The sequence below is a fragment of the Oreochromis niloticus genome, linkage group LG3 (assembly GCF_001858045.2).
Source record: "Oreochromis niloticus isolate F11D_XX linkage group LG3, O_niloticus_UMD_NMBU, whole genome shotgun sequence".
Lineage (NCBI taxonomy): Eukaryota > Metazoa > Chordata > Actinopteri > Cichliformes > Cichlidae > Oreochromis > Oreochromis niloticus.
Window position 1 is genome coordinate 25,276,733 of NC_031967.2, and position 27,743 is coordinate 25,304,475.

The following is a 27,743-nucleotide window of genomic DNA, read 5'->3' on the forward strand; positions in this document are numbered from 1 at the left end:
GAGGTTGCTAGAGGAAAACTCGTCTTCAACTAACACAGGTGTCAACGATAACGAGCAGAGGCAAAATAAATCCTCTCACCTGTGCAACGGGCCAACCAGTAGTCCACCTGGGAGGCCGAAGAAAGAAGAGCAGCAGTTTAGAAGGTCGCCACGCCAGCAGAAAGGAGCGGTGACAAGTTGAGGACTCCACAAAAGCAGGGGAGTTTCATTCCAGGATATAAAGTTTATATAACATGATGCAGACACACGAGTCAGAGACACGTAATGAGAAGAAATTGAGTAAAATGTTCCTTACAACTACATGTCTATTGTATACTGTGATATTAACGATGGCTGTGTTGTTTATTGTCTATATTTTGCAGGGCACTCCGGACCACTTGTCTGAACACGGAGGCCAGTCCAGCACAGCACTTCCTGAGACTGTAGTTGCTAAAACGGGATCGGTGAAAAGACAAAAGCGCGAGGTGTCAGGTAAAGGTGATGAGTGTCTCAGCATGAATAATGGCATAGAGTTGAATTATGTTAAAGGGTCTACCAGCTCATTCACGTTTGATTTGTGTGACATCATTAAGTGTACAGGAGCTAGTAGTAGCTGGAGAGCGTATGATTTACGGGTCTGCAATCACCCCATGATATGCTTAGGGTAAATTTAGTTGATCCAAAGTCTAAGCCGCTCGCAGAAAGCTTAATCACCACTCTGACTGATCAGATGGTAACTTCGGGAACAGTAGCTCAAAAGGAACAGGAACCAAAAGGGAGATTGCTTCTGATAACAGATTACTCTAGACTGAAGCCTAAGGATTTGATCGAGCGTGCCACCGGTTTCAAGGACAGTAACCTCTGGCTTGATTGGGTGGCTCAAAATGCTAGAGAACAACATGTATCTGACTGTGTTGCCTGTGCGTCAGCTAGGCCACGTTTGTTTATAGAGCCCGCGCCATTGCATTTAGAGGATGAGTGGGGCTATGATTGTATGTTACAGTTAACTAGAAGTGCAGTGAGTACTGGCAACTGTACTTTGTTGTCCAGGCTTTTCCCTGCCGTTTCAAAGCAGACAACAGTGGGACCATTTATGCCAAAACGAGATAACTACACATGTTTCAAGTTCTCTACAGATAATGAAAAGTACAAGGTGGGAGAGATCGACCCAACTAGGTGTGCTGTCACACTCACGGGACGAACCACCAACAATGTAAGCAACTCTAGCACGGTAATTGGAACATGGGCAAGAAGTGGGCTCTATTATTATTGTGGGGAAAATACTCTGTTAGTCCGTGTTCCTATGGAAAGCGTAGGGACATGTGCGATGGTGCGACTGGGAGCTCCGCTCATGCTTATTGGGAACCAGGTAAAGGCTATTCCACAACATAACACACGTACTTTAGCCGCAAGACGTAAGAGACATATTTTGGCAAAAAGAGGGACCCGGGGTACACATGTATATGACCCTTAAACTCTCCGACCTGGATAGACTCTATTGGAGTGCCCAGGGGAGTTCCAGACGAGTACAAGCTGGTAAATCCGATAGTTGCAGGATTTGAAAGTATATTTCTTTGGGTGACACCTAACAAGAATGTTGATCGCATTAACTATGTTCATTACAACCTGCTGAGACTCTCTAACCTAACCAGGGACGCCATGATGGGGTTCACAGAACAATAGGGTCCGAGTTCACTGACGGGATTGCAAAATCGAATTGTCTAAAACTAGGCATGAACACTCAGGTATCGAAAATCTGCTGGCGTCCTGGATGACATCTGTGTTTGGACAATGGAAAAGTGTGGCTATGTCAGTGATGTTTTCTTTGACTGTACTTTTGGGAATACTGGTCATCGCTGGTTGTTGTATCATTCCTTGTGTCAGAGGATTGTTGGTAAAAGTAATGGCGAGGGTTGCGAACCCTGGCTGGGTTGAGGTCATCTACCAGATGAACTTAGAACCCATAGAGTGGGGCAGGGAGTGATACAACACGAAGTGTGGTGACATTCCTTGTTGGAATGTCAAAAGAGGGAATGTTGGAATTCAGAGATTCTTTTATTGCTATCATATAACCTGCCTTATGATAAATGCATTAATAACATGTTTTAGAGTATTATTTTATCAGTAATATTGTTTACAGGGTTCATATTGCATTGAATATGTTTGTCATTACACTGACCTTTCTATTTACAGGTGTAGTTATGATCAGTTTATACACATTGCATATCTGTGCTTGTTTAGAGTTGATGTTCTATCCAAGAGGGTCTTAAGCTTCACTGCTGAGAGTGTCCAGGTGATACATGTTGAGGGAAGATGAGAACATAGCAGGTTAATTGCATGCATGCTTACAATACACATATTAATCTAGTAGCAGGCCTGAGCGAAGGCCCAAGTGTCTTCTGCTTCTTATTTGAGACCTGCGCCAATTCAGTCTACTTAGAGATTGAGGACGAGGGTCAATTATTAGCCCTTAGAGACCCTGAAGCTTGAAGTTATTACCTTAAAAGGAAGGTGTTATCAAAAAGAGAAGTTATATGTCTGTTTATAGTTATTAGAGATGTACAAGATGTACCCTTGTCTGTAAACAATGACTGTACACAATGTATTTTTGACCTGTATTTGACGTGTATGTGGGGGTGTGATCCTCTATGCTATAAAACCAGAACCCAGTGTATTTTTGTCAGAGCAAAACAGGCCATATGCTGATGGTTGTTCTCCGTTGTCAATAAACTCATCGTTTGATTGCACTTTTCTGGAGCCTCCGTCGTTTGTTGTCTGGTCTGCAGTTGATCGATCTCGCTTCACTTTGTTAATAAAAGTGTGATATAAATTGTGTTGTTGTTGTTTGTCAGACTGAGAGTACATGTTACAGCTGTTCAGTGTTGTGAATCCACTGAAAGAGAACATTCATTTAAAGACACTCATTGTCATTTCAAACAGCTTCAAACCCTCCAACATGAACTAAAGCTATCAACATAATGGGAAGTAACAACTGCTCTGACGTTATGCTCAGCAGCCTTTTTACTAACTTACAGGACTTGAATCACAGGTGGAGGTGATTCTGTGTGGAGTTTGCATCTGTGTGGGTTTCCTCCATGAACTCCAGCTTCCTCCCAGTGTCCATTGTCCCTCTGTGACCCTAAACTGGAGACATTGTCACAGAAATAGATGTATGTGTTTCATGTTTTTCTGTGACTTGTGCAGCTGTTGTGCTGCTTTTGCAGTCTTCATGTGGTCCTCTTACATTTCATGACAGCACTGCCATCATGTGTCACTGTTCACACTGTTTGGTCACATCAGCAGCAACAAACTCAGCTGAAGTAAAATAATTGTGGTGCTTTTAAAAATGCAACATTTTCTACAAAAAATTATCACACAACACTTCTTTGTTCCTCTAAGTAAACTGTGATGCTTACATGTGTATTAAAATGTCATTTCTAACTGCAATATGCTATTTATTAATCAGCTGAAAATGACTCATGATTTGTATCTGAGCCCCAGAAAAGTGGAGAGAAGAGAAAAATGTTTTGTTCAGTAAATGACTTGACAACTCTTGACAACTACATGCTGTAATGGTCAAATATAAATATAAAGTATTTCCTTAGTTGAAGGCATAAAAAGTGTCAGGTTGATAGGTTCGTAGCATAAACCTATTCGCTGGAACGTTCAAGACAATTCAACTACACAGCGAAAAGCATTGAACACCAAGCAGGCAAAGTTCTTTATGTTTCTCGTGCACGAGAGAGAACTGGACAAACGCCGTTCCTTCGCTTGACCCCAGTTGCTCTTGTCCGCTCCCCCCGTAACAGTGACGTATGACGTATGCATACAAACAAAGAGCACCCTGTCTGTGCGTTGTGTAAGTATGTGTGTATGTGTGTGTGTGTGTGTGTGTGTGTGTGGGGGGGGGGGGGGTGTTCAAGATGTGACCCCATAAATGACTTCCCTAAACCTGCTGGTCTGGAAGTTCATCTAAACAAAAGTGACTCTATTAAGATTCTATTAAGAGTCTATTAAGTGAAGGAGGACAGAGTGTCACATGTTGACAGAGTATCACTGAATCCTTACAGAATGGTTATGATTGTACTGTGTCAGCACCAACATCACTGTGCAGTTTGTTTGTACCTCTTCACAGCAGTTTGATTCATCAAGAGAAAGTATCAACCCCTCTGTGACATTAAAAGGTGGCCATGAGTATAAAATGAAGGCGTGTGTATTAGAGGAGGTAAAACATGTTTTTGATGTCTGTGAGAAATTCGGGGCTCACAAATGAACATCAACATGGCAACTTTTTTTAAAAAATGGTGTAATAACATGAATGGTCAGTAGGAGGCAGTGGGGTGATCATTACCGGAGCCTCTGTGTTTCCTTCCCGTTAAACTCTTTTGAACTGATCTCAGCAGCTACAAACTACAGTCAGCTGTCCACCTCAAACATATCAGCTCATTTCTTGTTCAGAAGTTTACACAAAATCAAATCATATCCCATCATGCATCTGTGGTTATTTGCTGATTATGCTCAGTGCTCTGGAATCCACAGTGCCTGTCATGTGTTGTGTGGATATATATTTAACACTATGTGCATAAATTTTGCATTTTGCTAATTGTATATGAAATAAATTGATTTCAGTGAGTCCTCATCTCAACACCTGGTTATTATCACAGGATGGAGGCCCTAAACCACACACTCACACAACATTAATATTCAGTCTCATGTTGCTGTTCTGAGATCAGCTGACAACATGAAAACATGGAAAACCTGAAGCAACAGAACAGGATCACTGAGCAGCTGTGACATCGACTGAGTCAGAAACAACATGAACTCAGAGATTTGTTGTTTGTGGATTTATATTAATTATCCTCGTTCTGTTGTTGTGTGGCTAAAGGGTGAAACGTTTCTTGATAATTGGCTGAAAGTGATTCATAATTTCTGATGTTGTGACACAACATGTGTGATATTATCTTATGTTGTGTTGAGACTTTTTCTTGTGGACAAGAAATGGAAAAATAAACACCACACTTAATTCTTTTGCTCTTTCCTATTCTGCTGATAACCACCTGACCTCACTGATCCCCGGCCCTCTGCTTCCTCCTCCTAATCTGCTGGTTAGCTTGGTGGTTTGGACACCATATATTGTCTTTGTTTTTGCCTCCAGGTGGAGAAAACTATAGATTACAGGGAGTGCAGAATTATTAGGCAAGTTGTATTTTTGAGGAATAATTTTATTATTGAACAACAACCATGTTCTCAATGAACCCAAAAAACTCATTAATATCAAAGCTGAATGTTTGTGGAAGTAGTTTTTAGTTTGTTTTTAGTTTTAGCTATTTTAGGGGGATATCTGTGTGTGCAGGTGACTATTACTGTGCATAATTATTAGGCAACTTAACAAAAAACAAATATATACCCATTTCAATTATTTATTTTTACCAGTGAAACCAATATAACATCTCCACATTCACAAATATACATTTCTGACATTCAAAAACAAAACAAAAACAAATCAGCGACCAATATAGCCACCTTTCTTTGCAAGGACACTCAAAAGCCTGCCATCCATGGATTCTGTCAGTGTTTTGATCTGTTCACCATCAACATTGCGTGCAGCAGCAACCACAGCCTCCCAGACACTGTTCAGAGAGGTGTACTGTTTTCCCTTCCTGTAAATCTCACATTTGATGATGGACCACAGGTTCTCAGTGGGGTTCAGATCAGGTGAACAAGGAGGCCATGTCATTAGTTTTTCTTCTTCTATACCCTTTCTTGCCAGCCACGCTGTGGAGTACTTGGACGGGTGTGATGGAGCATTGTCCTGCATGAAAATCATGTTTTTCTTGAAGGATGCAGACTTCTTCCTGTACCACTGCTTGAAGAAGGTGTCTTCCAGAAACTGGCAGTAGGACTGGGAGTTGAGCTTGACTCCATCCTCAACCTGAAAAGGCCCCACAAGCTCATCTTTGATGATACCAGCCCAAACCAGTACTCCACCTCCACCTTGCTGGCGTCTGAGTCGGACTGGAGCTCTCTGCCCTTTACCAATCCAGCCACGGGCCCATCCATCTGGCCCATCAAGACTCACTCTCATTTCATCAGTCCATAAAACCTTAGAAAAATCAGTCTTGAGATATTTCTTGGCCCAGTCTTGACGTTTCAGCTTGTGTGTCTTGTTCAGTGGTGGTCGTCTTTCAGCCTTTCTTACCTTGGCCATGTCTCTGAGTATTGCACACCTTGTGCTTTTGGGCACTCCAGTGATGTTGCAGCTCTGAAATATGGCCAAACTGGTGGCAAGTGGCATCTTGGCAGCTGCACGCTTGACTTTTCTCAGTTCATGGGCAGTTATTTTGCGCCTTGGTTTTTCCACACGCTTCTTGCGACCCTGTTGACTATTTTGAATGAAACGCTTGATTGTTCGATGATCACGCTTCAGAAGCTTTGCAATTTTAAGACTGCTGCATCCCTCTGCAAGATATCTCACTATTTTTGACTTTTCTGAGCCTGTCAAGTCCTTCTTTTGACCCATTTTGCCAAAGGAAAGGAAGTTGCCTAATAATTATGCACACCTGATATAGGGTGTTGATGTCATTAGACCACACCCCTTCTCATTACAGAGATGCACATCACCTAATATGCTTAATTAGTAGTAGGCTTTCGAGCCTATACAGCTTGGAGTAAGACAACATGCATGAAGAGGATGATGTGGACAAAATACTCATTTGCCTAATAATTCTGCACTCCCTGTATTTTGATAAATGCAAAACTTTTTACCAAACCTGGAAATATACACAGTGATCTGTTTTATTTAAGAAGCAATGAGCAGTAAAAATACAAGATTAATCCATTAATAAGACAATAGAGAATAACATCTTTGTTCCTCTGGACAGACTGTGATGTCTACATGTGTGTAAAGACTGTTGTTGGTTAAGTCTTTTCTCCAACAGGTTTATTTTTATTCGCTGAAAGTCAGACACCCTTATTAAAGGAAATGAAGCCTGTGGTTTGTCTTCTTTAAAGTCAACACAGCACAGTGGAAATGTGCAGGTATGACAATGTGTGAAAACAGGTTAAAAGTAGCTTTATTGTGGTGATGACACATGCTGGACTAAAGAATAAATAAAGCATGTGGGCATCTAGAGAAACGGCGAAAAGCTTGTTTCTCACGCTCATGTCTTTAAGAGTCTCTGCATGGACGTGCTGTAAATGTTCATTTATCTCTGAAATAAATAAAATCATCCATCACTCTCTCTGTCCACAAAATCATGTACAGATATGTTTTTCTTCTTACTGCTACTTCCAAACAGGCCAGTTCCTCACAGTATAACACAAAACTCCAAAGTATAATCACTGCTTTGTAACCAACAGAGGAGCCAGTAAATCATCTATACCTACTGATACTAATGTGTCTGTTTGGCTGGTGTTACAGAAATGGTTGCTACACCTGTGATGATGACGTCAGTGTTTGACTCCAAACTGTCTGCTGGACTCTGCAGTATCACACAGTCCACAAGTTTTCAGGCCTTTTTAGAAGCATTACAACCTCATGACATATTGATATGTACTGAAACCTTTGCACTTATTTTAACATATAAGCTGCAAACGAGCTGAAAACAGGAAGTTAAATCTTAATGTATTTTACCTTTCCCACAGAAAAGTGGAGGGATGGAGAAACACACCTGCTGTTAAACAATCTAAAACACTTGGATATCAACATGTTTGTGAGTGTGTGTAGATGATACTGCCACAAACCTTAATCATAACCTTTGTAAGAAAGTGTTTGACAGGATGTAGGATGGAGTTTGGCTCTACTCAGTGACAAAATACTTATGAGGCCCTGAAACGAGACCAAAGTTGTGGTTACGCAAAGAGGCTGATCGACTGTCTGAAGCAGTTAGAATAGCACAATGCTACTGACCTGACCTCATTCCACAGTCTATACCCAGGGGAAGCTACACCAAGCCTGTATGGTTTAATGAAGGCTGCACCTTTAAGACCAATTGTCTGTATGATCCACTTGTTCACCTATAACATCTAAAAGTTTCTGGCTTCGATCCTCAACTCGTTGATAGTCAGTCTAAACACCACATCCAGAACATCTTGGATTTTGTTGAGAGGGTACGAGATGGTATTATGGAGGCAGATGAAACTATTGTTTTGTACAATATTAAATCTCTCCTCACTTTTGTTCCAGTCACTGAAGCAGTGAAGGTACTTCATAAAAGATTACAAAATGACCCCAACCTCAGCAACAGGACCACTCTCAGCACCGACCAAGTGTGTTTGCTCTTGGAACTGTGTCTTCATTCCACCTACTTACAAGGGTCAGTACTTTTGTGTGAAGCCTTATAAACAGCACTGTTTATAATGTTGGGGAAACCTGCATTCAGCTGAGACTGAAGAAGTCAGTTGGATGAGTGAAGAAAAGTTTTTCTCACTGAAAACTCTACATCCAGATGATCAGAATCAACTTTTTGAGAATGAAGGATGGAGGCTGTGTTTGTGAGCTTTACCTGTGATTGATACTATAGACTGTATATTGACAATGGCCATTGTCATGTGTTTTGATCGAGTGAAAAACTGAAGTACGCTGTAGGCTCATATAGAGGAGACTAACAGAGTAGCCAGAGTACCAGGAGAGAACCCAGACAGGTAGAGGGAGAACATGCAATCTCCACACAAAAAGCCCAGCTGGTGGATTCAAACCCACAAACTCCTTCCTGTGAGGTAACAGTACGAACCACTGTACCTCTGTACATTTTTCTTATTGTTTACTGTCTGTGTAGGTTCTCAGTCATCCAGGTCATGGTTGTCTAAGGAGTTTGGAAAGAAAGTCACTAAACTTCCTTAAGTTCCTTGAAGATGTCTCACCTCTCATCTAAGAGGCTTCTTCACTTCTAAAATCAACCTTAGTGGGAGATTGTCCATTAAGAGGGTTATACACCCACTTTTAATCATGTGTGTCATCACATGAGCCAAGGTGTGAAAAAAGATGTGCGTCATTATGGACCTAAAAGTTTTTGCACTAACTCACAGTATGTTTGTCTGCTCAGACTTTCTGAGTGAGAAATCTGAGTTGAGGGGGCATTCAATGAAAAAGGATCCGACATCTGGGAACTCAGAATTTCACATTTTTGACTTATTCACAGATTACCACCGGAGGTTTTGGGTGAGATAAAGGTGAGACCTTGCCTCACCCTATCATATAACCTACTGAGGTCACCTGAGGAAAGTACCATGTAGGGGTTGAGGCACAAGGAAGGGATCTCAAAACTGCATTGTAGGTGACTCATAGCTGGCGCCATAATCCACCACCTCTGGTCAATGATGGTCATTCACAGTGGACATAGATGGCCTCTTTCACTCCTCTTTCAAACCATCAGTATTTTCTGTTCAAAATGTGAACACTGGCACCTTTAAATGAGTGATATTTGACATGATATTGGTAACAGATGAAACCAAAATAATTTGAGATCATTGTCTGTGCATAATCCTGGAGAGTGAGTGAGTGTGGTGGCCTGAAACTGAGAACAAGACATTTTGGGAAGACAGCATTCATGTATGGCAGAATAAATGTCTGTAGATGTTCAGAAACATTGGTTGGTAAGATGACTCAAGATAAAATATTCCAACATTATGATGATCCACAGCACACTGCACAAATCACATAAAAGTCTCTGAGAATAAAACATAATTATGAGCTGGTAAAATATGTCACCTGACCTGAAACAACAGAAGGTAAGAAGAAAACACAAGAAGCAAGCCTGCATGTTTGCAGTGGACAGGAAATGTGAACACGTCACACAACTGCTGTGGTCAAAGCTACAGGAGCTGTTTGAGGTTTCTATAAAAGGAAAGGAAGCACAGAGAGGCCACAGTCAGAAGAAACACTCTGGTCTTATCTGTATTAAATGCAGCTTCTCTTTTTATTATTGATGTAAAGTCAAAGTGTTTGAGATCAGCTGAGGATCAGAGTGCAGCAGGGCTGGATGTGAGGATGGGGCACTCTTTGCTCTGCATGACGGGCTTATTGTGTAAGTACATTTGTGACATTGTTTGAATGGCACTGATTAATGAAAGTGTTTCTCATGTGTGAGAATTAGAGTGTATCACTGGTTTGAAGTGTTTATCTGAGAGTTTGAACAAAGCATATTTGTGATGTTTATGATAGTTACAGACAAATGTTGGCTGGTTCCTTGGTTCAGTTTAGTCTGGAGTATCGTGTTGGATACATCGCTGCTTGTTGCACTTGACTCAGTGCCATTGTGTACAAGTTCATGTATTAATAGTATTTTATGCGACTAATAATTTGAAAACTGGTTTATTTTTGTTTCAAACTTGTTACTAAATTAAAGTTTATGTGCACAGAAAGATTTTCATGAGCAGTAACTGTGTCATGTAAAAATTAATCTTTAAAAAATACTTTTTAGATTTAGTTCATTATTAGTTTGATTTTCTGCCAGTTTGATCCTGATGATGTTTAATCTTTACTTTAGTGCTCGGTACTCTCTTCTACATTAATGCTGAAGGTGAGAAATGTTTCTTTTTCTTTTTTATCAAATTTATAAAATATGTGAAATTTGGCTCTGATATTTCATATTTCATGCACCATTTGAAATCACATCCTGTTTCTCTGTTTGTGCATCGTTTTATTTAAGATACTAAATTGGTTTATAAACAATGAGTCATTTAAATCCTGCAGCTCTGTGCAGTCACTCTGTGATTTTGCTCAGAATATTAATTAACTGCTTTAATTTGTTTCATGAAAACACATCTTATTGTTTTCAAGTCCAAATGTCACCAGGATGCAGTAAATGTTTTGACTCTTAACAGCAGCAATAAAAATCAGGACAGCTTCAAAATGACTTTATGCTTCCATCAATCTCTAACTTGATGTGTTTATGTGAACAGTCCTCAATAAACCCACCGTGATCCTCGAACCATCCTGGACTCAGATATACAGCAGTGAGACAGTCACTGTCAGATGTGAAGGAAGTCAGTCGTTGTTTGTATGGAGAGAACACAAGTTAATCAGACCATCAACATCTGAATACAGAATCAGCAGAGCTACTGAGTCTGACAGTGGAGGATACAACTGCTGCACCATGAGTCTTTCAGTGTGCAGTGACATCATCACACTGACTGTATCATGTAAGTTGGACACATTTCATTCAGTAATATTGCTTTAGTTTAGTAACAAAATCAGTGACAAACCGTTTTAAATGTGGTGATAAAAGTACACACTAATCACAACAGTGAAACATCTGGAATGAAAAAAATGAAAAAAAACAAAAACAAAACAACTTTATAACATAAACTACAAGTCAAAAGTTTGGACACACCTTCTTATTTAATGTTTTTTCTTTATTTTTACTACTTTTTACATCGTAGATTGAAACTGAAGACATCAAATATATGAAGCCAGATATATGCAATTATGTAGCAAAGGGAAAATAAGTCTAAGTTTTATATTTTAATTCAATTCAATTCAATTCAATTTTATTTATATAGCGCCAAATCACAACAAAAGTCGCCTCAAGGCGCTTTATATTGTACAGTAGATAGCACAATAATAAATACAGAGAAAAACCCAACAATCATATGACCCCCTATGAGCAAGCACTTTGGCGACAGTGGGAAGGAAAAACTCCCTTTTAACAGGAAGGAACCTCCGGCAGAACCAGGCTCAGGGAGGGGCGGCCATCTGCTGCGACCGGTTGGGGTGAAAGAAGAAAAACAGGATAAAGACATGCTGTGGAAGAGAGACAGAGATTAATAACAGATATGATTCGATGCAGAGAGGTCTATTAACACATAGTGAGTGAGAAAGGTGACTGGAAGGGAAAAACTCAATGCATCATGGGAATCCCCGGCAGCCTACGTCTATTGCAGCATAACTAAGGGAGGATTCAGGGTCACCTGGTCCAGCCCTAACTAAATGCTTTAGCAAAAAGGAAAGTTTTAAGCCTAATCTTAAAAGTAGAGATAGTGTCTGTCTCCCGAATCCAAACTGGAAGCTGGTTCCACAGAAGAGGGGCCTGAAAACTGAAGGCTCTGCCTCCCATTCTACTTTTAAATACTCTAGGAACAACAAGTAGGCCTGCAGTGTGAGAGCGAAGTACTCTAATGGGGTGATATGGTACTACAAGGTCATTAAGATAAGATGGGGCCTGATTATTTAAGACCTTGTATGTGAGGAGCAGGATTTTGAATTCAATTCTGGATTTAACAGGAAGCCAATGAAGGGAAGCCAAAACAGGAGAAATATGCTCTCTCTTTCTAGTCCCTGTCAGTACTCTTGCTGCAGCATTTTGGATTAGCTGAAGACTTTTCAGGGAGTTTTTAGGACATCCTGATAATAAAGAATTACAGTAGTCCAGCCTGGAAGTAATAAATGCATGAACTAGTTTTTCAGCATCACTCTGAGACAGGATATTTCTAATTTTAGAGATGTTGCGCAAATGGAAGAAAGCAGTCTTACATATTTGTTTAATATGTGCGTTGAAGGACATGTCCTGGTCAAAAATGACTCCAAGGTTCCTCACAGCATTACTGGAGGCCAAGGTAATGCCATCCAGAGTAAGAATCTGCTTAGATACCATATTTCTAAGATTTTCAGGGCCGAGTACAATAACCTCAGTTTTATCTGAATTAAGAAGCAGAAAGTTAGCGGCCATCCAGGTCTTTATGTCTTTAAGACATTCCTGCAGTTTAACTAATTGGTGTGTGTTACCTGGCTTCATGGATAGATAGAGCTGCGTGTCATCTGCATAGCAGTGAAAATTTATGCTATGTCTTCTAATGATGCTGCCTAATGGAAGCATGTACAATGTAAATAGAATTGGTCCTAGCACTGAACCCTGTGGAACACCATAATTGACCTTAGTGGGTGAAGAGGACTCTCCATTTACATGTACAAATTGGAGTCTATTAGATAGATATGATACAAACCACTGCAGTGCAGTACCTGTAATACCTACAGCATGTTCTAATCGCTCTAATAGGATATTATGGTCAACAGTATCGAACGCTGCACTAAGGTCTAGCAGGACAAGCACAGAGATGAGTCCACTGTCAGAGGCCATAAGAAGATCATTTGTAACCTTCACTAAAGCTGTTTCTGTGCTGTGATGAGCTCTGAAACCTGACTGAAACTCTTCAAATAAGCCATTCCTCTGCAGATGATCTGTTAGCTGTTTGACAACTACTCTTTCAAGGATTTTGGATATGAAAGGAAGGTTGGAAATTGGCCTATAATTAGCTAAGACAGCTGGGTCTAGAGATGGCTTTTTAAGTAAAGGTTTAACTACAGCCACCTTGAAGGCCTGTGGTACATAGCCGATTATTAGAGATAGGTTGATCATATTTAAGATCGAAGAATTAATTAATGGCAGGACTTCTTTGAGCAGTTTTGTAGGAATGGGGTCTAAAAGACACGTTGATGGTTTGGAGGAATTAATTATTGAAGTTAACTCAGAAAGATCAATTGGAGAAAAAGAGTTTAACTTAACATCGATGGTACTAAAAGTAGCTGTAGATAATATTACATCTGTGGGATGATTATTGGTAATTTTTTCTCTAATGATAAAAATTTTATTTGTGAAGAAGTTCATGAAGTCATTACTAGTTAACGTTAAAGGGATTGTTGGCTCAGTAGAGCTCTGACTTTTTGTCAGCCTGGCTACAGTGCTGAAGAGAAACCTGGGGTTGTTCTTATTTTCTTCAATCAGTGACGAATAGTAAGATGTTCTGGCTTTGCAGAGGGCTTTCTTATAAAGTAGCAAACTATTTCTCCAAGCTAAATGATGATCCTCTAAATTTGTGACACGCCATTTCCTCTCCAGCTTACGAGTTATCTGCTTTAGGCTACGTGTTTGAGAATTATACCACGGAGTCAGGAACTTCGGATTTGAGGCCTTAGTTTTCACAGGAGCTACAGTATCCAGAGTCGTACGTAGTGAGGAGGTAAAATTATTAACAAGATGATCGACCTCTGTTGGAGTAGCGTTCAGGTAGCTGCTCTGCTCTGTGTTGGTACAGGGCATTGAAGATGATAACAGTGGGTGGATTATATTCTTAAACTTAGTTACAGCACTTTCAGAAAGACATCTACTTTGATAAAGTCTACTCCCCGCTGCTGTGTAATCAATTATTGTAAATGTAAATGTTATCAGGAAATGATCAGACAGCAGAGGGTTTTCAGGAAACACTGTTAAATGTTCAGTTTCTATGCCATATGTTAAAACAAGATCTAGAGTGTGATTAAAGTGGTGGGTGGGTTCTTTTACATTTTGAGAGAAGCCAATTGAGTCTAATAACAGATTAAATGCGATGTTGAGGCTGTCATTTTTAGCAACTACATGGATGTTAAAATCACCCACAATAATTATTTTATCTGAGCTGAGCACTAAATCAGATAAAAAGTCTGAGAAATCAGAGAGAAACTCTGTGTAAGGCCCAGGTGGACGATAGATAATAACAAGTAAGACTGGTTTCTGAGTTTTACAGCTGGGGTGGACAAGGCTAAGCATCAGGCTTTCAAATGAATTAAAAGTCTGTCTTGGTCTTTCGTTAATTAATAGACTGGTGTGAAAAATTGCTGCCACACCGCCCCCTCGGCCTGTGCTTCGGGATTTCTGGTAGTTAGAATGACTCGGGGGTGTTGATTCATTTAAACTAACATACTCATCCTGCTGCAACCAGGTTTCTGTAAGGCAGAGTAAATCGATTTGTTGATCAATTATTAAGTCATGTACTAACAGAGACTTGGAGGAGAGAGACCTAATATTTAATAATCCACATTTCACTGTTTTACTCTTTGGTTCAGATGTGGATACTGTATTGTTCTTTCTTTGTGATTTTTTATGTTTAAGTTGTTTATTGCTGGTTTTTAGTTTGTTTTTTGTCTTTTTGGGAGCTGACACAGTCTCAATGGAGATGGGTTTTTGGGGGGGTAGCAGGAGGAGAGAAGCTGCAGAGAGGCGTGTAAGACTGCAACTCTGCTTCCTGGTCCCAACTCTGGATAGTCATATTTTGGGGGGTTTAATGAATTTGTCCATATTTCTAGAAATGAGAGCTGCTCCATCCAAAGTGGGATGGATGCCGTCTCTCCTAACAAGACCAGGTTTCCTCCAGAAGGTTTGCCAATTATCTATGAAGCCCACATCGTTTCTGGGACACCACTCAGACAGCCAGCAATTTAAGGAGAACATGCGGCTAAACATGTCACTCCTGGTCTGATTGGGGAGGGGACCAGAGAAAACTACAGAGTCCGACATTGTTTTTGCAAAGTTACACACCGATTCAATATTGATTTTAGTGACCTCCGATTGGCGTAACCGGGTGTCATTACTGCCGACGTGAATTATGATCTTACTGTATTTACGTTTACCCTTAGCCAGCAGTTTTAAATTTCCTTCAATGTCGCCTGCTCTGGCCCCTGGAAGACAATTGACTATGGTTGCCGGTGTCTCTAGCTTCACATGTCTGAGAACAGAATCACCAATTACCAGAGTCTGACCCCCGGCGGGTGTGTCGCCGAGTGGGGAAAAACGGTTAGACACATGAACAGGTTGGTGGTGTACCTGGGGCTTTTAGATTACTGAAGGAAGCCTTTGCTTATTGACAGTGCTGCAAACCCTTGGCCTTCTCTCAGTGAGCTTCATGATGTATCACCTGAAATTAGTGATGTTACGTCTGACACTGAAGCACTGAGGTCTGTGTCGAGTAAAGCGGGCGTGTCCAAACGAAGCCTGTGTGGAGGCCTGTATCAGTTTTTCAGAATATCACGTGAACGAGGCCTCATTTCTCTGATATGATGTCACTGCCTTGTTATGCGATTTGAGCAGTTGAAAAGTCACAGACATGATGTTTTTTACATGAACTGGATCTGAGCTGATTCTGAGGATGATCACAGCTTGCAAGGAGATTATGAGCACATTAAGAAGCCACCAAAAAAGAAAAAAATATTAGCAGTTAGGGAGCATTGTGACATGCTATTGCCCAATAATAACATGAGTCTTAAATCAATCTCAGAGAGAATGGTTAGTTAGGTGTGTGTGTGTCTATATTTATATTATCTAGGGCCTCATGCAGGTATTCTACAAGTGACACATCATTACGTCTATATATCCACTGGTATGTAGCCCGTGCGTATTGTCACAGCAGGGCTGCTGTACATTAAATGACCAGCAGATGTCAGTACTTCCAAATGAGCTGTTAAACGGGGCTTCATGTGATCTGCCGTTTAATGAAGCAATTGGCCAGAAAGATTCGACACATTCACCGGGCTTCATCACACCATCACTACCTGAAATGGTTTTCACTTCACAGCTGTGCCTTGTCAGGGTTCATTTGTGGAATTGGGACCATCAGCTGTGCAGACGTCAGGTTGGTACACAGCTGACAGATCTATTTGACAACTGCTAGAATTCATTTAATGACAAGAACCAATCAGTTAAGTAAAGAGAAACAACAGTCCAACATTACTTTAAGAGCTGAAGGTCAGTCAGTCCAGCAAACTGCTAAAACTTTGAATGTGTCACAAGTGCAGTCGCAAACCCATCAAACGCTACAATGAAACTGGCTCACATGAGGACCACCCCAGGAAAGGAAGACCAAGAGTCACCTCTGCTGCTGAGGATAAATTCATCCCAGTCACCAGCCTCAGAAATCACAAGTTAACAGCACCTCAGATTAGAGCCCAGATAAATGTCACACAGAGTTCCAGTAGCAGACACGTCTCTACATCAACTGTTATGAGGAGACTGTGTGAATCAGGCCTTTATGGTCAAACAGCTGCAAAAAACCACGACTGAGGAAAAGCAACAAGCAGAAGAGATTAGACAAACATTTACACTGTGTTTATTTACAGATCTACAACCTGAATTACTGCAGCTCTGTCACCATGTTGAGACAGAAATCAGCAAAAAATGTGAAGCATTTTAAACTACAGAGAAAAAAATTATTAAAATGAGGAAATTTGTAGATTTTAATTTGTTGGAATTTGAATGAAGTTAAAACCTGTTTATATCTTTGTAATGGATCAGGTGTACATTTTGTTTCCTTGTTTTTCATAACAGCATATTATCCCAGAGCCACACTGACAGCAGGAAGAACAATCATACCAGTAGGGGGCAGTGTGACACTGAGCTGCTCTGTGCAGAGCTCTGATGGATGGAAATATGAGTGGTTCAGACGAACCCAAACAACCTCTGAAGTTCCAATCAGAGATCAACAAAACAGAGATATCAGAGTATCTCAAGGAGGAATCTACTTCTGCAGAGGAACAAGAGGAAACCCAGTTTACTACACTGATATAAGTGATGATGTCACCATTGAGAGTTCAGTAATTTAGTTTGAAATATACATTCAGTCATGATTATCAAACATACAATGTAAAGTTTTCTGTGTTGATTTCATGTTTCTATTTGTATCTCAACTGTTAATATGTGTAAACAGTTTCCAATAAAGTTGTTGTAAAACAACAACCCAACTGGCCTCAGATATTCAGAGGTGAGACGATCACTCTGACATGTGAGGTGCAGGAAGGAGGTGAAACCACTGAGTGGGAGTATGAATGGAGAGGACCCAGGACACCCACACAGTGGAGACACAATAATGATGTGACATTCAGAGTTTCTGAGTCCAGCAGTGGAGACTACATGTGTAAGAGTCGACGCAGAGATGACTCATATTCTTCAACAGAGTGGAGTGAAGCCTTCACATTGTCAGTATCAAGTAAGTCATGTTTGTTGTGTGATCTCCATTTGACAAATGTCATAATGGTCAGCACAGGATGAATTCAATGGTCTACAAAGCATGTTCCATTGTTAGTCAGACAAAGAGCTGCAGCTGATAGTAGCCTCATTGTAGACAGTTTGTCACCACTTTGTGTCATCAACTTTCAGCTGGTATAGAGACGCCAATGCTGACCTGCTGCTCCATCACCTGAGGACAATAATGATATAAAGATACAGGATGAAAAGATATAGTATTCTTCAAACTCCCTCAACAACAAACAACAAATCTACAGTTTTTATTAAAAAAATGAATAAAAATCATTCTTATGATCTCATCAAATACTGCTGTTTGTTACAATTAATATAAACACAGACATGACTGGGTTTAATACAAGAAAGGAAAAAAAATGGCTTTTACACTCTAGTTTTTGAATATATTCCTAATATGAATTGATTTGCTTGTTTGCCACAAAGTCAGTTTACAAAAGAAAATCAGACTCATTCAGACTTATTTCTGAAAATGTCTCGTTTGTAGGAAATAAAAGTCTAAAATTAATGAAACAACATAAATGCTAGAAGATTTTAGTGAAAGCTGTCATTTTAAGTTCTTTATATTGTATTATGACTTTGAGGGTAAATATGTGTTGACATTCATTCTTCTTAACAGTTTCTGTCTTTGAATCAGCTGTTTTTCACTCACTTTATTTAAAAACAATAACAAACAAACAAACACAGGTAAACAGTGGAAGTGCAGATGTCCCAGTTTTACAGCTGGTCTCAGATCAGCTAACAGTGTATAGTTCACCTGTCTCTGCATTTAGGAGTACAGTTTGTTGGCAGAGCATAAAAGCAGTCTCACCTTATTCTTGATTCACTCTGATAAAGTTTTCATCATGTTATATACATCCAGTGTTAGCTCCTGGCTCTCTAGCTGGCTAACAGTTAGCTGAGATACCTGTGCTGTCCTCATGTGCTGCTGCCAGTTGTTGATTCTCATCTAATTTGCTTTGAAGTCACTTTTTTTTCTTGTGCTGTTGATGCCTGTTTGCAACAAGTGTGATGATCACACTCAGATCAGGGACCGACCTACCTGAGAAACCTGAGATCTATTATTGAACTCCATCCATCTTCATAACCCATCATCCAGGGTTGTGACCTATTAAGCATGTACTGGATTTAAAAAAAAAATACAAATTGATATAATTGTTATATAACAAAGTTTGTTTCCGAAGCTGATGTTTGTTTTTCCTGTAACTACAACAGCAAGTAAACCCAGAGCCACACTGACAGCACAAAGTTCAGTCCTACCAGCAGGGGGCAGTGTGACACTGAGCTGCTCTGTGGAGGGCTCTGCTGGCTGGAAGTTTGACTGGTTCAGACGTGATTCAGTCTCTTCTAAAGCTCAGCTCATGAGAGGAAATGAAGCAAACAGAGTTATTAGTGTCTCACAAGGAGGTCTGTACCACTGCAGAGGAGGGAGAGGAGATCCAGTTTACTACACAGAGGACAGCAGTGACGTCACAGTTGTGGAGACTTGTGAGTTTTAAACTTTCTGTTATTTAAGGCTGCGTCCACACCTACACGGGTATTTTTGAAAACGCAGCTGTTTCTATGCGTTTGGGTCTTTCGTCCACACGTAAACGGCGTTTTCGGTCACTGAAAACGGAGATTTTTAATAACGCCTGCCAGGGTGGATATTTTCGAAAACTCCGTTTTTGCATTTACGTGTGGACAAGAAAAACGGAGAAAACGCAGCGTCAAAGGTGTGCGCCTCTTTTGACGTCACACTGTGCGCCACGTTTTGTTTCGGTGAAATGAATTTCTACAATACTGTTACTGTTAATTGTACTCTCCGCAGTGTTTAAATGCTTACATATACACACACAGTTACTGTCCCTCCACACATACGACTCGCTTCTGCTTCTATGCCCCATCTTTGTTTACTATTTCCTACCGAGGCTTCTAGACTTCTGATTGGCCAACATTTCTACACGGTTAGTACTATATCGCCACCTGTTGCTTTGGCATGTTCCTAGCAGCGTTTTCCTTCATTTCTGCGTTTACGTGTGGACGGGATTATTTTTTAAAACGAAAACGGAAAATCTCCGTTTTCAAAAATACCCGTGTACGTGTGGACGTAGCCTAAGTTTCTCATGTGTTTCATACAAATGTAAAAATAAACATTGTGGCATCAACTCCAGAAAAGACTAGACAAACTGCATATTTATAGCTCATTAGCTGCTGTTAGTCTTTAAATTGTGTTTTGTTAAATATTTTTGGCCCTCTCTCTTTCTAAATGCTTCTTCACATTAAACTGACTTTAAGTGGACATGAAAGACTACATGTATGAAGCCATAGAGCCCTAAAAACAAACAAACAAAAATAAAGGTTAATCCTGAACATGTTGCCATCCGAGGTCATCACCAAGCTAACAGCTCAGCTAACATCAGGTCAGATCAGGGTCGGTAACCCGCGGCTCTTCCGCCCCTCAGCTGTGGCTCCCGCAAACTTTGGGTGAAAAAATAAAAAATAAAAGTCCAACCTTGCTTTAAGAAGGTGGCCTGATGGGTAATGTATTCCGTGCCACAGGTTGAATGTTGTGGTGAAGACAGGGAGCGCCTCTCTCTGCGGTGTGTGCGAAGCAGCGAGTGAGAGTAACATCTGCAGGAGGAAGTTTACAGAGTGACAAAAAGCAAAGTGTGTTTATAGCAGCAGCTACTGCAGCCAGAGAGAGTCTGACAGGCCCAGCTGTGAGCCAGATGTTAGTATCCAGCTGTTCACTGTGTTCACGCCTCCAGAGGAAGAAAGTGTGCTGCTGTAACCTTCCCACGCCTCTCTCCATCTCTGCACTTTGCCATAAGTTGACCCAGAGCAGAAAGCTAGTTAGCAGCTACGAGCCAAACTCAGAACACTGAGCATCAGCCAGAGGTCTCCGTGGGTCAGAGCTGTGGATCTGGAGATAAACCTGCCATTCTGACACTCATGTCAACATGACAAAGTCTGCTTTCATAAAGAGACAAATTTGTTTTGAAAGTGTTACAAATGTGCACGATATGATCAACAAGCAATGATTTGTGACTTGAAAGCAGCTCACATTTGTGGATCTGTGTGAAGCTGGCAGTTAAATTAGACTCAAAACCCCACGTGGGCACGAGACGTGATCTGTGCGGTTCAGGTGATTCGTCCACACGTATTTAAGGTTTTGTGACCTTTATATTATCACCAGATATGTTGTTATTGTGCAATAAATATCTTTATATTTTCGACCCTGAGCTGATGTATTTTATACTCAGGGCTGCCCGTGGCTGCATGAAAAAACAGAAGATGATCGCTCATTGAAATGGACTGAAGACATAATTACATACAAATAGTTTTCATGATTATTCTTCTTATTTTACAATTATTGGACCACAGCTACATTTGATTTACTTATTGTGAACTCAAACAGACCTGCAAAATGATGCTTTATTTAAAGTAGGCCTGCACAGGCCTGTGCTGTTTTTCTCCTCTTTAATGTTTTTGTTAAAAAGTTCTTAAAAGGTAAAAAACCTCTTCTTCTACATCTTGTATTGTATTAAGTATATTTATTATCATCTCTGAATTATGGACGATGAATTTTAAAGAAAGAAACCTGAAAAAACAATCCGGACCTTAAAATTTGTGCCTCAATGATCAGCAGTTACTCAGGTTTGTGTCGACACATTTGTAAAATAGTTTGTGTGAACTGGAGACCTGAAACGTTGCACACAAATCACTGCACACATTTGTAAATCTTACTTTATGCTTGTGAATCATATTATACACAGTTGTACCACTTTCAAGGTAAATGTGTTGCCATAAAAACAAGGATATACTGTCCACCTTCACTCCCTGTCTCTGTAGCAGTAAGTGGTTCTTCAAAGGGAAAATGCAGCTGTTAGCTGTAATGTTAGGATTTGTAGAGCACTTTATAAATGTGGAGTGTGTGGAGAACAGGCTGTGTGAGTCAGATACACCGGTGGGCCACCACACACGTGTACCACACATTAAATAAATGTAAACACTGATTTTTAAACCCAGCTTCATTTACAGTCAAAATGTCACCAGGATGCAGTAAATCTTTCTCCTCTGAACAACAGCAAAAAGAAAATCAGGCTTCAAAATGACTTCATGTTTCTATTTGTCTGTAACTGGATATTTTCTGTGAACAGTTCCCAGTAAGCCCACTGTGACCCTGCAGCCATCCTGGACTCAGATATACAGCGGTGAGACAGTCACTGTCAGATGTGAGATTCAGGGAGGTGAAGGAGCTCAGTGGACGTATGAATGGAGAGCAGCCAAGTTAAACACACCTCCAACATCCAATGACCACAGAATCATCAGAGCTACTGAGTCTGACAGTGGAGGATACAGCTGCCGGGGCAGAAGGGACTATTTCTTCTCAGAGTGGAGTGATATCATCACACTGACTGTGTCATGTAAGATCTTTCATCCAGAGTATCTAAATAAGGAAAAAGCACTTCTTCTTTCTTACAGCTTTATAACTGTCTTTCATGTTGGTCAGTAAAATGTTTAGTTTTTATTCCAACAACAAAAACCTGAACAGCAGCTTTTTATTCACAGTGAAGAGAACAAAACATATGAGAGTAACTTCTCTGCTGTGCAGCTCTAATACATGAAAGATGAAATGCAGAACAAATGCTGAATCTGTCTCAGCTGCTCCACCACATCCACTAAGAAACATTAAATCCACTGATTGTTCCTCATGTGTGTTTTTAACTTAGAAATGCAGCAAATTAAATATGAAAGATTAGTGTTGTATTTGTGTGATAGTTGTACAGTTTGTTGTAGCTTCACCATTAAAGTTATGTGATATTTATTATTTCCATATTTCCACCAAGTTATTTCAACTGGTTTGATTCAGTCATTGACTTTTGTTCTTTTTCTAAACTGAACTGCAGATAAACCAAAGGCCAAACTGAGAGCTGATAACACAGCTGTTCCAGTAGGGGGCAGTGTGACCCTGACCTGCTCTGTGAACCCATCATCATCATCCGGATGGAAATACTACTGGTACAGAGATGAGAAATCCTCTGAAGCCCTGACCACACAAGATGCAGTTTTCCACTCAAATGGACAAATCAGTGTCTCACAGGAAGGACTCTATAGGTGCAGAGGAGGAAGAGGAAACCCAGTTTACTACACAGAGGACAGCCAGTCAGTCAGGATTGGGAAAACTGGTGAGTTTAACATGAAGTCAGATAAATTCCTGATTAAGGAGGAAGATGAAGAACAAAAGGCATTAACATTTTTGACATTCATGTGTTTTTATTGTACTTTCTTGAACAGTAACAGCCTCAAACAGGCCTGTTGTGACTCTGTATCCAAACTGGTCTGAGATATACAGAGGAGAGACGATCACTGTCAGATGTGAGATCCATGGAGGAGACACTGAGTGGGATTATGAGTGGGAAACAAACAGCAGGATAAAAGCTCCAAATCAAAATGAATACAGGATTAGATCTGCTTCATCATCCAACAGTGGAAACTATCGCTGTAAGGGCAGAATGAAAAGTTCACAGCATAAAACAACAGAGTGGAGTGATTCAGTCACACTGACAGTTTCTGACAGTAAGTAGAGTCATAGTTCATTTAACCTGGAAATAGAAACAGTTTGTAAAAATGTGTTTTTATTAGTACATGTTGAGATATTTGACATGTTTAGATAGTCTCACTCTTAAAGTTCATCATAAATATTTGTGAGTCAACATTTTAGTGACATTGAATTCAGAGTTAAGAGACGAAACATTGAGAGAAAATCTTTGTTGAACAGATAAACCCCGTCCTGTCCTCACTGTGTCTCCATCATGGCTGAGTCCTGGAGCCTCAGTAACTCTGAACTGTGAGGTTGAACATCCGTCTGCAGGATGGAGCTTCTACTGGTATAAAGCTGTTCCTGATCTATCAGAGAAATCCTCCAGTTATGAGCTGCTACCTGATGGCAGTGGGACTGCACAGGACTCCTACATCATTCATGGACAGACACACACAGCAGGATATGTGTGCAGAGCTGGAAGAGGAGACCCAGAGTATCACACTGATCACAGTCAACCAAAGTTTGTCTGGTCTGCAGGTCAGTTTGAGGAATTTTAATCTTCATGTTGATGATTTGAAAGTCTGTAAATCTGGCTGCATAACTAGCAGGACTCCTGTGAACCACACAAAAGTCAAACGTATATTTCCACTGTGATATTTTGAATCCTAACATCTGTGAGCTTTGTCTCTTCACTGCATGTTGTTTCCAGATGTTCATTCAGCAGCGTCTCTCACAGTGAGTCCTGACAGAGTGCAACACTTCACCTCTGACTCTGTCTCACTGACCTGTGAGGGAAACTTCACTGAGTGGAGAGTGAGGAAGTTCTCTGAGGACGGCCGACTGTACTCTGACTGTAGGAGAATGACTGGATCCACATGTAACATCAACACATCAAAGTCAGATACTGCAGTGTACTGGTGTGAGTCTGGATCAGGAGAGTTCAGCAGTGCAGTCAACATCACTGTACAGAGTATGTTATTATACATTTACTTCTTGGATTTGAATGATTTAGACGTCACAAGAACATTTGTCCCAGCTTTGCTGTATGTGAAGTAATTTCATGTGGGAAAAATAAAGCACACAGTTTTTAAATACACAAGATCAGATCTTCATGACGAAAACATTTGTAAAATCTGTTCTTATTATTGTTTATCAGCTTTTTCTAAAAGTGTGCACCAGCTGATGTGACTGAAACAATTGTGTGTGATTGTTTCACAGATGATGGTAATGGTCCTATCCTGGTGAGTCCTGTTCATCCTGTGACTGAGGGAGCTTCTGTTAGTCTGAGCTGCAGTTTGAGAACACAAAAAATACTTTCCAATGTGTTTTTCTATCACAATGACAAACTTATTCAAAATGATACCCGAGGGGAGCTGAAGATCTCTGCAGTGTCAAAGTCTGATGAAGGTTTCTACAAGTGTCAGTACTCAGGAAGAGAGTCAGCACAGAGCTGGATGTCAGTTAAAGGTGAGCAGGATCAAAACATTTAATGGATTTTTCTAAACCAATGACTGAGAAGGAACATTAGATTGTCTGATTTAAATCTGAAAGTCACTTGGCTCTATTTTATAAATGTATGTATTTATAAAATTATAATTTATTAATAATTAATTTCTGTTTTTTGTTACGCAACTGTGTCAGGAGCTGACAGCTCTTCATCTCCTGTGTGGTTGATTGTTGGACTGGTTTGTGGAGTCTCTCTCATTATTATTCTCCTGCTCTTGTTGTATCGCTGCAGACAGTCCAAGTGTAAGAGCCTCTTTTCTGTTTTTATTATTATAATTATTTTTATTATTATTATTAGTAGCAGTAGTCGTAGTATTAATATTGACATTTCATTGAATATCTGTCACGGTTAGTAAACTAAAACACAACTTTATCACAGAATTTACAAAGTAATCCAAATAAAACAAAAACAAAAACTAGGAAACCAAATTTCTACAAATCTTAGGAAAACAAACTATGATGAAGGATGTGACAGTAAAGGAAGATTGAGGCAGTCTATGAAACACAGGATAATGAGATGATGGGAAACAGGTGGGAACACGGTGATAACTAATGCCCCTTTTCCATTAGTACCTACTTGGATCAACTCACAACTATTCAAATCGGATTGACTGGTTTTCTATTACAATCAAGTACCAACTAATGTGCGTGGTCGTCCTCATAGCAACGTGGCTGAGCATCCTATGACGTAATTAATATGCGTCACACACGCTACAACAAAGGTGGACGTTGAGGCGATGATATACCTGCTGTTCAGTCTGTGAATTTTCATCAGACGGGGACCACGGTGTTCAGGGCTCGCAAAATCGCTAGCCCGATGTCCCGGAGCTAGCGATATCTCCGGTCGGGCGACCAAAATCTATCTCAGCCCTGCCCGTCGGGCCATCATATAGCCCGACGATACTGATACTTGTATCTTTAACTCGACTGAAAGAATCCACAAATGTTATTGTTTCATATCAGAACAACACAAACAGTAACACCATGATGGGTTCATGGTCTGAAAATATCTGATAGTCCTGGTGTTGATTTAAACACAACTAAAGAAGGGGTTTTTTTTCTGTTTTTGCACTTATCTTTGAAAAATCTGTCATGTTGGTTTTCATATATGAGCCACTGAAACACTGGTGCAGTATATCATGTGAAAAGCACAGAGCAGCTAGAGATGAAACCATCTTTGAATTTAAGGAAACTGGCACCATGTCATTGGTTTACAATTGTGTAACTAAAATATGAACATTTCAGGTGCAGATAAACCCCCAGATGTCATTTACTCTAATATTGAACTGGAAAACTTTGTTAATAAGCGTGAGTACACAAAACATATACAATGTAGAAGAAAAGTTTTTGAAATGTTTAAAAATGTGTTAATTATTTTTCTTTTGTGGATTCGATCATCTTAACAGGGAAGCATCATAAACCAGAGCAGAGTGCTGTTTACACTAATGTGAAGACGGGAGCTGCAGGTACAGTCACAACAGCCTCATTCAGTGTTTGTACTTGAATGTGTCATCACATCATTATATTGCAGGTAATTATAGGTCAACATGGAGTTTAGTTATTCACTTAGTAATCAGTGTTTCAGCTTTACTGAATCACAGCATCCACAGATTCTGACCCAGACCTCAATCACAAAACACACACATGCAAAGCTGAAGTGTCACAGACAACAAATGATTTTTACTCTTTCACTGTAGTTGTAAAAAGTTTAAATTTCATATGTATCCAACATGTTTGTATCATATCTGTGCTGAACAAATGTGTCCTGAGCTCTGACGTCTCTTTTAGAGGACAGTCTGATGTATGCTGAGGTCAAACAGCCCAAAAAAGAAAAAGCCAAGAAAAACAAAGGTGAGCAAAGTCTGCCATCATCTCCACTGAATATTGTTCAACATGTTTATCTGCTCTTAAAATGTAAATCTGTTTATATTTAGGTCTTCACGAGTATTCATTACTTGGATAATAAAACCTCTCTTACTCTTTGCATTAGTGGAGACATCCAGTTTCCTCCTGGTTAATGATATTATTGTTTTCAATGATCTTCTCTTCATTCACAGGAAAATCAAGTCCTGCAGCTGATGCAGCAGTTTATTCTGAAGTCACATCAGGAAGCTCTCTCAGTAATTCTGCTGCCATGCAGGCTGATTTATTCTTCACATTATTAAATGTCTTCAGCTCATAATATCTTTACATGTTGGAAATCACTTTGTCTTTTTGTGCTCGTCTTACAGGTCAGTGAGGAGAGCTGTAGCAGCAAAGCCAAGATGAAGCTTTTTATGAAGCCACTCTTGCTCCTCTGCTCCCCAAATATCAGACATGCTCAGCTTTATGTACAGTTACAATATTAAATCATAATGTCATATAGAGTTAGTACTCTCTTATAGCATAAAGCATATTTCTATGTGAAATTCATGCTCTATATAGTCAGCTACTTTTATATTCATTCTTAAAGTTTTTTTTTTATATAAAACTTTAAATGTTTCCTGTTTCAACATCAGTGAGAACAAAGTGTGAAATATGTGATCTTTAGTAGCTGATAGCTCGACTTAAAGTCAGCAGTGTTACATTAGGAAGTACTGGTATGAGCACCAACACATACTTTCACTGTATTTGTTTAAAGATCTACATTATATAAAAAATCATCTGATCAGTACTGTATGGATTTGAATGTAATGAATGTATTTCTTGTTTTCTTCTTTGTTTTGTTTTATTTTAAACATTTTTTATCTATTTCCTGCATTTATAGTTAGAAGTATGTCCCTGCCAAATGAACTAAATGAATAAATAACATTAAAACTGATGGTGTGTCATTTACCTGTACTTGTTCCATGGTGTTTAACATGAAATAAAGAAGTCAACAGTTTTTTTCATGGTGCAAAACTTAATTCAGATAGCGTAGGAAGCTACAGAATTGGAAGATCAGATTTATGTTCATAAATCAAATGAATCCA

General features: G+C 39.9%; 3 protein-coding genes and 1 long non-coding RNA gene across 4 annotated transcripts in view; all 4 read left to right on the plus strand.

Annotated features, from left to right (window-relative positions):
* The window catches only part of LOC109194483 (titin), a 722,900-nt gene that overhangs the window by 72,855 nt on the left and 622,302 nt on the right, over positions 1-27,743 (plus strand). The window lies entirely within an intron of this gene.
* Positions 17,376-23,607, plus strand: LOC109204462 (high affinity immunoglobulin gamma Fc receptor I). Its single transcript, XM_019365466.2, has 4 exons — positions 17,376-17,709; positions 21,902-22,168; positions 22,652-22,930; positions 23,040-23,607. Exons 1-4 carry the CDS (start codon positions 17,634-17,636, stop codon positions 23,327-23,329), a joined length of 912 nt encoding a protein of 303 aa, XP_019221011.1. The 5' UTR covers positions 17,376-17,633; the 3' UTR covers positions 23,330-23,607.
* On the plus strand, positions 23,797-24,674 carry LOC109204472 (uncharacterized). Its single transcript, XR_002063952.2, has 3 exons — positions 23,797-23,823; positions 23,996-24,256; positions 24,505-24,674. It is a non-coding gene; the product is annotated as an uncharacterized LOC109204472 (long non-coding RNA).
* LOC102081169 (uncharacterized) overlaps positions 24,738-27,743 on the plus strand; it is a 151,558-nt gene continuing 148,552 nt past the window's right edge. Inside the window, exons 1-2 of the mRNA XM_025905694.1 lie at positions 24,738-24,753; positions 26,038-26,100. Coding sequence (XP_025761479.1) covers positions 24,741-24,753; positions 26,038-26,100 — 76 coding nt within the window. The 5' untranslated portion in view covers positions 24,738-24,740. The remainder of the gene's footprint in view (positions 24,754-26,037; positions 26,101-27,743) is intronic.